Below are 11,269 nucleotides of genomic sequence, written 5' to 3'. Positions count from 1 at the left end.
TCTTTTCAACGACGTTTTTACACATAAAGTCTTATGCATTTTGTTGCATAAACTTGCAGAATTTTATACGGCCAAAATGTGCATAAGTATGCACACACTGTACATAGCTTTGCATAAAATTGTTCATAATATTACGGCTGTATAAAATTTCTGCAGGTACTATGCACAACATAGTGCAAAAGGATTTAGTGTGTAGGGGTGGATCGTTTTTCTGAAATGCTGTCTGCGCGCGGTACTCGTCCCCCCGCGAGTCTCGTCCCATTTATCGTCTATGGATCGTTCTCGGGGCGGGGTTGGGGCCGCGCGCGAGCGGAGGCGCGACCGCCCGCCGGCCAATCAGCAACACGAGACAGCACTTATTCACCGTCATGAAACTTTTAAACGAAATCGGCTGCTGCTGTGCTGGTGTGCTGCTGGGCCGCCGCTCCACCAAGCAGGGCCACCATGCCCAGCACCAGCAAAAGCATTGGGGCCGCGAGATTCAATTGCCTTCCTTTGCGGGGGGATAGGGGGGGGGGCGTTCGCGAGGTCGTTACGGTGAAAATGAATTCAGCGGCGCTCGGCGTCGTCTCGTCGCAGGCGTCGCGGGGTCATGCGTGTCTCTGGGAGGGAGGGAGGGAGGGAGGGAGGGTTACAACGCCGCGCGAAGGGCAAGAGAGCGAGCTGACAACGTTGACCTGCCCCTGCCGGCGTCACTCTCTCCTCTGCCGCTGTTGCGCGCGAAATAAAGGACCAACAACTGAGCTGAGGATTATATCCAAGCCCCCCCGCCCGCGGGCTCCCCCCGAGTGGACTCAGTGCTCGCCAATTGCTGTCTGCCGGAGGCGCGGCGGGGCGGCGGCGGGGGCCCCGCGCGAGGCGTTTCGGAAAGGGGTGAGGGAGGAGGAGGATGGTGGGGGGACTGCTTGGCACTTAGGGAAACACTTCAGGTGGCAGACAGCCCGCTGATTTATACTGACCTTGGTGGATAAGAGGGGCAACGAGACGACTCCCCCCACCACGGCCGGGTCCACCACCCTGTCAGGCTGACACTCCCGCCCACCACCAACCACCCACCACCACCACCATCCTACCAACTTTGAGATAGAAAAGCTTTTGCGCCGCTCGTGTGACTTGTGGTGGACGCATTGGGCCCGGGGCCCACGCGCAACGCAGTGTGCCCCCTGCCAACTTGAGAGATAAAAAGGCCGAGATAAAGCAACTCTTGCCGAGATTTAATTATAGCGACTGGACAATGGCGCTGGGCGGGGCGGGGTGCCGCCCGGCCCGGCCCGGCCCCGCAGTGACTGGGAGGAGCACTGAGATTAAAAAGCTCTCGGGAAGAATAGAGGACCTGTGATTTATAACATCTCGCTGTTGGTTTTTGTGATAGGCTGCGAGATTTCCTCAACAGCTGTACCCTTGAGAATATATTTCCCCGCATGTTTATTATTTCCGCGCTTTTTTTATGTCGTATTTTTTCGCGCGCCACCATGGGATTGGCCGTTGCTGGTTTTTTTTTTTTTTTTTTTTTTCCATGTATTCTGTATCCTATTATTTGTTTGCGGTATTTACTCACGGACTGTGAAGCAGTGGTCCCACCAGTCGGTGCGGCAGAGGAACGCCTTGAGGTCGTCCGCCGTCCTGCCCACGATGACGGGCGGCGGGTCGACGAGGGTGCGCACCGCCAGCAGCACGCCGAACAGGCCCGCCACCGCGCCCACGCGCTGCAGCAGCTCCACGTCCGTGATCTTCACGGCCTTGGCGGACCGCACGCGGAAGATGACGGAGATTCTGAAACACGGACGGAGAAGTGCTCGCACTGAGAAAAATGTTTTGATGCAGCAACTAAAATTTTGATTGTGGCATCTAAACTTGTTTAATGATATATCGACTGATCAAACGTTTAGTTAGGACATCGAAAGTCGTTTCATCACCACTGTTTCATCACCAGTATCGAATACCTTCATGCCAGTAATAAAACTAATTAGTCGTGGGTACGATGTAGGTTTGATCAGTGACATCAAATTGTTTGATCACCAGAACTAAATTACTTAGTTACCAGCAATGAAGTACTTTGGAGCTCTAAAAATGTCGCAAGGCTCCTCCCTTTTCCGATATTGGTTTAACAAACATCAGTCCATCTCCCGGGCATCATTCAAATTTCAAGAAGAACAATTCAGTGCCCAAGTGCCGGGAGAAACTGGTTACGCTCCGGCCGGGATTCGAACCCCTGCCAGACCCGACTTACTATCCAGCCGCCAGGAACGGAGACCACTGAGCCATCACGGCATCTGCCGTCCGACCTGCGCAACACGAGTCTGCTCATTCCTTCACCTGAGTGTCGCTTTGCGGACTTGGACGATTTTCAGTCCGGCCAAATACACTTAGGCGCACACCTTCGTAAATCGTTTCCACTACGTCATTCAAAAATTCGTAGAAATTCCCGAACAAACCCTCTCTGTTGTGACGATTGGAGGGAGTTCGGTTGCCTCATTGAAATTTTTGGGATGCACCACTCAAACACGTTTCGTGTCGAGGAAGAAACCGTTTGGATTTTTACATAAAAATGTTTGTTGCTTGGAACCAAACCTTTCGTAGACTGCTAACGGGTCGGATCGATCAAATGAACTTCAGTGCCAGCATCTAAACATTTTTCTCAGTGCGGGAGAGTGCTTTACATTACGCGGAGAAAAATGGTAAGCTGTGTTGCTAAACCATTATAGCGAGACGATAACAAATTATTTAACCATGTAGCCAAAACTTTTAGCTATGTGTAAACATATGTTTAGCCATGTAAATAAATTTTTAGCTACACATTAAGCCAAGCTATGTATATAGCGAAATTTTTAGACACACCTACATTTTTACCAAAGATACCTAAATTCTTTGTGGCTGTGCTGTGACATGGCTATTTTGTTTTGCTACATAGCTAAATATGTTTAAATATGTTTGACTATACCTAAATACTTAGTTATCCCCTATTTAGCTACTGTTTAGTGTTCGTGCCAAGCAGCAAACCTGGCCACGTGGCTGCGGCTCTCTACATGGGGGGAACTACGTCTTCATGTCTCTTCAATGGGGCTGAAATCAGACTGCGTGGGCGCGGGGCGCGTGGCTACGCCTGTATATACATGTCACTCTGTCGGGCCCGACGATCGTCGCTCGCGGCCGAACTTATCCTATAAAATGAGCAACTTTCCTCATAACCGTTTTCTCATACGGGGCAGCTTCGCGCCCTGCTGCCGCCCCCTCGGCCTCCTAATTCGCAGGCTGACGTGATCTAGTTGATGTAGTTGCGGAGGAGGAGGCCCTCGGGCGGGCGGGGCGATCTGGCCCCGCCTCTCTCCGGGGGACAAGAGGAGGCGGGGGCAGGGGCGGAAGCGGGGGTTGTCGACGGTCCGGCCGCCAGCTACACTACATCTTACCTCCATGTTTTGAACATGAGGGCGCCGTAGGTGAGGGAGAAGCCCAGCTCGCGCAGCCAGAGTCGCAGCGTGCACGTGAACACGCGCGGCTTGAAGTACGACACGATCGTCTGAGGACAAAATTTACATTTTGTTTTGAGACAGCCAACGTCTTCTACTGCTCTCTCTCGCCACTCCTGTTTCCCCTTTTCCTCTTTTTTTCTAGTCCTGTATTTTCTTTTAAGTTTTTACTCACCGTACAGTAGATAAAAAAGGCACCCAAAACTATTACTCTGAGCAAAACGGGGCTGGCCGCGCGGACCACCTGCGGAAACGGGATTAAAACACGTCTTAATCTATTATAAGCGTAATTATACTATTCAAAGAAAATGTTTAGTAATTCTTGGAGAAAGTTTAGTAATCTTAGATAATTTTTTTTATAGTAAGGAGCATTTCTGGAAAAATAGAGAAAATTTTGCAATTCCCGAAAATTTTCCGTTTTTCCGAAAACTTTCCTTATTTTTCCGGAAATTTTCCGGAAATTTTGGAAAATTTCCAACATTATGAAAAATTGTAGAGTGCGCAGGGGGTACCTTGACGTGCTGGTACTTCCACGTGAAGAGCAACACGGCGGGCAGGCAGCAGATGATCGCGCACGAGAGGACGAGCAGGGCCGTCCTCACGGCCCAGTTGAGGGCGAGCACGCATGGCCTGCTGTCCTCGCACGACTCGCAGCCCTCGGCGCACTGGAGGCACTCGAACGCGCCGGCCACCGCGTACTCGGAGTCCTGGCCCTGCTGCAAGGGGCGCGCCGGTGAGAGAGAAACGTTCGGTTACACCGGGTTACACTCGGGCGCGGGCATGTCATTTTACTTTGCGTTGCAGGGGAAACAGACAAACAAACAAACAAACAAACAAAAAAGTTTGTGGTGGGCTCACCAACTGCAGCTTCTCGTACTCCTCCTCGATGTGGCTACCGTTGAAGGCGCGGCGCGACGTCCTGGTGTCCGGGAAGTAGAAGCCTCTCCGGCACACGCAGTGGTAGGAGCCGCGCCGGAAGCCCAGCCCCTTGATGGCCACGCACTGCGCCAGGGCAAGGAGAGGGTGAACAGAAGGGAAACGTCTCAAAGAATTTAAGCGTACTCCAATTTTTCTGTTTTTCTCGAATTTTTAAATCGATTTTTCTGATTTTTTTTCTGACCTGACACCCTAATTAGTCATATCCGGTCATATCTCTTCTTTTCCTGATTTTCTGGATTAACCGATTTACAGTTATTTTTGTTGTTGTTAAGACCCCCCCCCCCCGCCTCTTTCTGCTGTGCGCTGCGCTGCACTTTCCTCCCCCCTCTGCTCCACGCTGATTCCTTACCTCTGTTGTCCTCTTCTTGCACTTGTCGGAGGCGGCAAAGATGTTGAGCTCGGTGGAGCCGGGCCGCGAGGGGCACTGGTCGATGTCGACCCGCCGGAGATCGATGTCGATGCCGCTCGTGCCCCTGCGCAAAAGTCGAAGTGCAAGGGGGGACTTGGTTAAAAATTCGGTCGCTGCCCTGCCTCCGCCTGGCGCCCTGCTCCGCCCGCCGCCCCCGACTCGCGCGCTACTTTACATGCGGGAGCCGAAAGCAGGGCACTTTACTGCAGTGCAAGCCAGAGCCGAGCTGCTCGTGCAAAATTCAAGACCGCCAGGAGAACAGCAGTGGCAGCAGCAGCAGCAGCGGCAGCAACGGCATTACCTTAAACTGAGCGCGTTTAATAAAGCGAGCATTCCTCCTTGTACTTCCGGTGGCTGCTGCTGCTAGGGGGCAGAGAGGGGCAGAGGCGCCACGCCGCCCCACGCGCGCGCCCGCCTGCTGGGCTGCATCAGTAAGGAGCGAGCACTCGAGGTCCCCGGTGCATCGTGAGGCGAACCAAGCCAACTGGGAACCGATAGCGCGCACCAGACCGCTGCAATGCTGTGCCCCCCCCCTCTCTGCTCTGCCTTGCCTTTGCTCCCCCACGGACTCATGCGATATTCATTCGCAAAGCGCGGGGCGTGGAAAGAAAGTCACTCATCGGCCGGTGTCGGTACTCTCCTATCAAGACGAAGACGACCCCACGCTGCTCGTTTCCGGGGTTTCCATGATGCCGTTTCCCGGCTTCCACTTACACCACTTGTATCATGATGTGGCCCTCGTATCATTGCCGTTTGGGATTCCGTTTGCTACAGTGAGTGTCGAACGCCATGGCTCTGGTTACGGCATGTTGACTTCTCTCTTTCCTTCTGAGAGGGCTTTTTAATCCCCAGAAACGGAGCGCGTGTGTGCTCTCTTCTTTCAAAAGGGCAAGGACGGGGACGACTCGCGTCCACGAAAACATCAGTTAAGTGTTTTGCGCCGGACGCTGCGGCTGACTCGCACACGCCGCGAGCGAGCTGCCAGCTGCCCATCGCCGACCGCGACCTAAATGCCATGGCATGTTTTTCCTAAACCAGGCCCCTCAAACGCGCGGCTCTCGAGCCACCCGTGGCTCGCCCGCCCGGGCGCGCGGCTCTCGGCGAGCCACCATGGGACTGCATTGGCGGCTGCGCCAGACACAGAACCACTGGCTCCGCTCAACCTACTGTCTTGTCGGCTGGCTCCGATAGCCCACGAGCGTGAAACCGAACTCAACGCGGCTCTTTCAAATGTACAGGCTATTAAATTGGAGCGGTTTGTTTCGAACGATAAACGAGGCGACACGCTGCACCGCTGTTCAATTATTTCTGGGGGGGGGGATGATGGGTATTCAAAAAGCTTTCGTATGAGACGTGTCCGAACCGGCGGGAAAGAAAGGGGGACGGGCACTCTTTTGCCATATTTACCGAAATTTACACGGACATATCAACGCGAGTTTCCTGATGAGGGTTTTGTTGCGGACAGGGGGTAGGAGGGCAAACATTTTCCTGTTACAGTAATTAATATGGTTATATCCCCCCTTCTTACTATCGCCAATAGTCCGACTAGTCCGTGTGGGAGAGAGCGAGAGAGACCCCAGAACGCGCCGCACCGGGTCTCCGGCGGTCGCCGGTCCTCCTCAGCGCAGCGGTAGCTCAGTGGGCTGGGGCGTCGGTGCGCCGGTGCTGGCAGACCAGGCGGTCGTGGGTTCGACTCTCGCTCAAACTGTTTTGATTTCTCGCTGCACCAGTGGGTGCGAGTGAGACGCCTCGCTCTACTCATTCGAGCGTCGGCGGGTGGCCGCAGGCAGCTGACTTTCATTCAAGCAGTTGATGGATTTCGCGCCAAAGTGACCGAGAAGGAGCATCGGATCCGAGTTGCACACAACCGCTCGAAAGAGCGTAAGGAGTGTTGCATACCTCGCCTGTGGCTCGGCGGCGCTGTGAGTTTGAGGGGCCTGTCCTAAACATTCTCACCTGGACTGCAAAATGCGGTTTGGTTGTTATTTTTTCTAACGAAAATAGATGAACTTTTTTCAGCACTCGAAAATACTGCTGTGGAATTTCAAACTGTAAAACTCTAGTTAAACAAGGACTATCCTATATGTATTCGACTTGGAATTCGTTGGTGAGCAAGAATGAACTTTCGTAAACTTACGCTTTATTTTCTAAATTATATCTAATTTGCAAAAAAATAAATACAAACATCTTATTACAGTGAAAAAAAAGTAAATAAAAATTAGAAATGAAATCAGCACCTCATGTGAGCTACGAACTACGAGAGGGTGCGGAGCTGCATGCGAGGCACGGACGGGGAGGCTGTTGTGGTTGCGGATCTGCTTTGGAGCGTGGCGTGCGGTGCGGGGCGGCGGCGCGATGTATGAGAAATCCATAAAGCAACAAAGTTGTTCGTGAGCTCCCCTCCTCGGTCGGCCTCGGCCCTGGCGCCAGTGAGTGTGGTGCGCACGGCACGGGGCCGATGTTGACCAGGTGCGCGCAGCGAGACTGACATCTGAAACCATTTCGCCGAAACAATAAAAAAAAAGAAACGCGCAGAAAAGCAATAAAAGTGTCTAAAGTGGGACCTTCAGGAGGCGGTATGTGGTGCATTTCTACAGGCACTATCCCAGTGTTGTATCGTTAACGATTAAAAATGTACCTGATTTCGATAAGTAATGTCGAAACGGTATCGTAGCGATATGTCATTTCGCACTGGGACTTCACAAACGCATCGGAAAGACATAGCGCTCTCTTTTCCTGTAAAAAGCGGCTCTCCAGATGATTTTCGAGTATAATGAGGTCTCACTCCAAACGAATGTTACTAAAACTGTTTTTCAGAAGGCCTTCTTGCGCGTCCCACCGAGTCATTAAAATTGTATCCTCCTTTTTTTTTTAGTTTTAATATAGGGTTTTTGTTTCATTAAACTTGAAAGGCTCGCGTCAACTCACTGGCCACGCGCGCGGTCCAGTCCGGTCTCGGCTCGGCTTTCGAGCACCTTAAGCCCGGCCACCGTAATCTGGGCTCCAGTTGCGAACATCAAAGGGAAGTGCGGAGAGAGGAGAGGAGAAAAGAGGAAGAGAGGAGGAGGAGTGAAAAAAAAGCCTCGGCGAAACGCGGAACGCCTCCCCCGCCGTCGTTCCTCTCCCACCTGATTTGACAACATATCTCGGAAACTCTCGCGCGCGCGCGGCCATGGCAAACTTTTCCACGGTCTCGTCATCTGCCAATTCCCAATCACGCCGGCGATAAATATTGATTTTTCCGCGGAGAGCCCCGCAAGCGGAGAGGTAGGCCTCGTGATTACTGCCGCGCCGGGCGGGTTGCCTATGCCGCGAACGGCGGGCGTTTCCGAGCGAGAAGAAGAGCAGTCCTTATGAGATAGCAATGTGCCTCACAAGTAACTTTAAAAAATCTCTTCCAACGTTTTGACTTTTAATATTTTAATACCCAATAAAGCTTTTGATAATTGAATGTTGATGAAGAAAAAAATAAAAACAATTTTTCTTTCGTTTTCTTGTGGTGATGTGATTTTTTCGACTGAGCTGAATTTTGTCAACTGTTCAGGATAATTTACTTGAACTCATTTACATGGCGTTATGGAAGTTACTTTTTATAGCTTTCAGCGATTTTTATCTTGCTTTTATCCGTGCCATCCCCTTCCGGAAAGCTTTGTCCCTCGGTGTGGGAGGTGGGGAGAGGAGCGCAGGTATCTTGTTCAGCTCAGGTACCGGGTACGGATAACCGTATTTTACTCTGCTGACGCAGCTCCTAATCTACTTTTCGCGACCCGAGACAGAAAGACAGATGGCTCGGCGTTTGTTCGCGACAGAGTGTATGAACACGCGGGAACGACGACCGTGTGCGGAAACGGAAAGAAATAAATGTCTCCCTTCAACAGAGAGAAAAAGGGAGCGAAAGGGGGGAAACGAAAATTTCACTCTAATGAATTGAAAACAAGTTCTCTACCTCTTCTCTCGCTTTTTGTCTGAACTCTTCCCCCTCTCCCTCTCTGAGGGGTGTGAGTGCGTTGAGCTTGGTTGAGTCGTGCGGTTGGATTCGGCAGTGGATCGGAGCCCGCCGACAGCGGAAATACGAATGGGCTATTTTGCATGATTCGTGCCAAAGCCTTGACCGGGGCGGATTCGGCTCAACCTTGTCCTCCCAACCGAAAGGATTCTCCCGGCTCCCGGCAGCGCCAGAGCAGGCCTTGGAGACCGACTGTTCGATTCGGGACTCAGCAAAGAGGAGGAGCAAGAAGAAGAAGAAGAAGAAGAAGAAGAGGAAGGGGATGAGATGTCTTCCAGGAGCTTTTGCTCCGAAAGTGTATGCCACTCACTTGAAGAAGTAGGAGCCGTTGGCAAAGCCGAAGAAGGGCACGGTGTAGGTGAGCATCCAGATGTTGCCGCCACCGCAGTCGTAGTAGGGCTTGCTCCACTTGCCGTCCTCGTACGTCACGCTCAGGATCTCGTCGGCCACGCGGTCCGTGTGCGCCGTCGAGTTGAAGGTGTACGTGTTGTAGCCTGGAACAGAGAGGGCGCCGCCTGTGTGAGAGTGGTTTGCACCACTGCATCTCTCTCTCCCTAGGGCTCGGTTTCCTTTCCCTCTCTTGCCGCCCCCCCCCCCCCTTTCTCTTTCTCCCCCTCACTCTCTCCTTGTCAGAAATAATCCTATTTTATTTTAATAAAGCTTTTTTTTTGTAGAATTTTTCTTAGCCCTAACTATAAACACCTTGACGGTAGTAGACTAACACCCCCCCCCCATCTCCACTTGCATCCCTACTACTACTACTCTACTACTACTACCACCCTCACACTCTCCCTCGTGGCCCGAGTGGGACAGAAACTTGTCAGCCAAGTATTGACTGCCAAGTTGAAAGCACCTCGCCCCGCCACGCCTACACTGCCCCACCACACCCCGCGCCCCGCCACGCCCCACCGCGCGCCCATCCGGTCAGAGGAGGGTGTCCCTGGGTGTCCCCCGCGCCCCTGCCGGGCCGGGGTGGCTCAGCCGGTGGGGCATAGCATATTCAGCAGGCTAAACCGACACCGGAAGTAGTATAGGGCGATGCAGGTGGCATCTGCTGCAGCCGTTTGTTGTGGAGTTGGGCCCTCCTCAGGTGAGCGCGACGCTGTCAGCCGCCACTCCGGGTCCCCCCGCTCCGCACCTCCCCCCGCCGCGTGAAAGAAAGGTAAAGTTTCACTCGACCTCATTACTCCTGGCAGACAGACGATATTTTAAAGTGGGTCGCGAAAATGGCTGCAAAGTTGGTTAATTAGGGTGAATTTGGCTGCGGCGCTCTGGCTGACCCTCCCCTGGCAGCCCCCTGCAGCTGCGGCGTGGTGTGGCGTGGCGTGTCGAGGCGTGCCTCGGCGCAGCGCCCGCGGCACAAGCCATTTCGCGCCAAATTGGCGAAAGGTGATTGCGAATGGTGACCGCGATGGTGCAGCGTGGCCGCGCGCGCCACCGGCCAGGACGCCCCGTGGAGACGCCTCCCCGGTGAAAGGGGCGCCCACGCCGAAATTGGCAGTGAAACTAAACTTTTCAGCAGGTCAACGAAGCTTTAATAAACCAAGACGATTTTTTAATTCAACTTTTATTTTTTAATTCGAATTCTTTTCTTTGCTTCAGGAAAATTGGCTTTAATAAACGAAAAATAGCGCAATCCGCCGAAATTTGTCTTAAATCAAGAATTCATTTTTCTGGGTGTACTTTGCAGAGAGCACTTCTGAACTTAGTGCTTGCATGAACACACGCTCAACACGTGAAAGTATTCTTAAATTTAAAAATGCTTCAAATGTTGCGGTCTGCTTAAGCAGAGAATTATCACTCTCAGCCCGTTACTGACACTTTGCAAATACACAATGAACTTGCTTGTACAGCAGTAATACTCACAAAATTGCACGTAATACTCACAAATTTAGTTAGTAATACTAATTATTTTGTTAGCAAGTACTTAGCATCATCTTCCTAAGTAATTCCTCACAAAATAATTAGTATTACTAACTAAATTTGTGAGTATTACGTGCAATTTTGTGAGTATTACGTGCAATTTTGTGAGTATTACGTGCAATTTTGTGAGTATTACTGCTGTACAAGCAAGTTCATTGTGTATTTGCGAAGTGTCAGTAACGGGCTGAGAGTGATCAATTTTTTTCTATGCAACATTTTTGCACAATTTCTCCCTCGCCCTTGTCTATATTTTCGCGCCAACGTTTTCAACACGACACGGAAGCCTGCTGCTTGCACTTAATCAAGAGGAGAGAGATAGAGAGTGGGGCGGCGGAGAGTGGTGGGTTTTTGGTGGTGGGTAAAAATGGGAGGTTATCGCGTTCGTGATGTAGGAGAACGGGCAGCAGCCGTGTGCCGGCGGGCGTGCCGCCGCGACTCCGACCCACCATCCATCATGTGCGGCGTGGCGGGGCGTGGCGGGGCGGGCAGGGTGGTTACAGCGTGGTGCGGCCGCGCCACCTACCC

At 52.2% G+C, this 11,269-nt stretch overlaps 2 protein-coding genes across 2 annotated transcripts in view; one reads left to right on the top strand and one right to left on the bottom strand.

Annotated features, from left to right (window-relative positions):
* LOC113202207 (probable G-protein coupled receptor 158) overlaps positions 1 to 11,269 on the bottom strand; it is a 121,900-nt gene that overhangs the window by 37,772 nt on the left and 72,859 nt on the right. The window contains exons 4-10 of the mRNA XM_052268042.1: positions 9,132 to 9,315; positions 4,756 to 4,879; positions 4,326 to 4,469; positions 3,980 to 4,183; positions 3,643 to 3,711; positions 3,408 to 3,517; positions 1,559 to 1,773 (exon numbers count right to left, since the gene is read on the bottom strand). Of these exons, the coding sequence (XP_052124002.1) occupies positions 1,559 to 1,773; positions 3,408 to 3,517; positions 3,643 to 3,711; positions 3,980 to 4,183; positions 4,326 to 4,469; positions 4,756 to 4,879; positions 9,132 to 9,315 (1,050 nt within the window). The remainder of the gene's footprint in view (positions 1 to 1,558; positions 1,774 to 3,407; positions 3,518 to 3,642; positions 3,712 to 3,979; positions 4,184 to 4,325; positions 4,470 to 4,755; positions 4,880 to 9,131; positions 9,316 to 11,269) is intronic.
* The window catches only part of LOC127749529 (zinc finger protein ZIC 5-like), a 137,903-nt gene that overhangs the window by 54,686 nt on the left and 71,948 nt on the right, over positions 1 to 11,269 (top strand). The window lies entirely within an intron of this gene.

This window comes from Frankliniella occidentalis, unplaced genomic scaffold (genome assembly GCF_000697945.3).
Source record: "Frankliniella occidentalis isolate FOCC.00 unplaced genomic scaffold, Focc_3.1 Scaffold63, whole genome shotgun sequence".
NCBI lineage: Eukaryota > Metazoa > Arthropoda > Insecta > Thysanoptera > Thripidae > Frankliniella > Frankliniella occidentalis.
The sequence above is the reverse complement of the archived record's forward strand: the minus strand, read 5'-3'. Positions and strand labels throughout refer to the sequence as shown.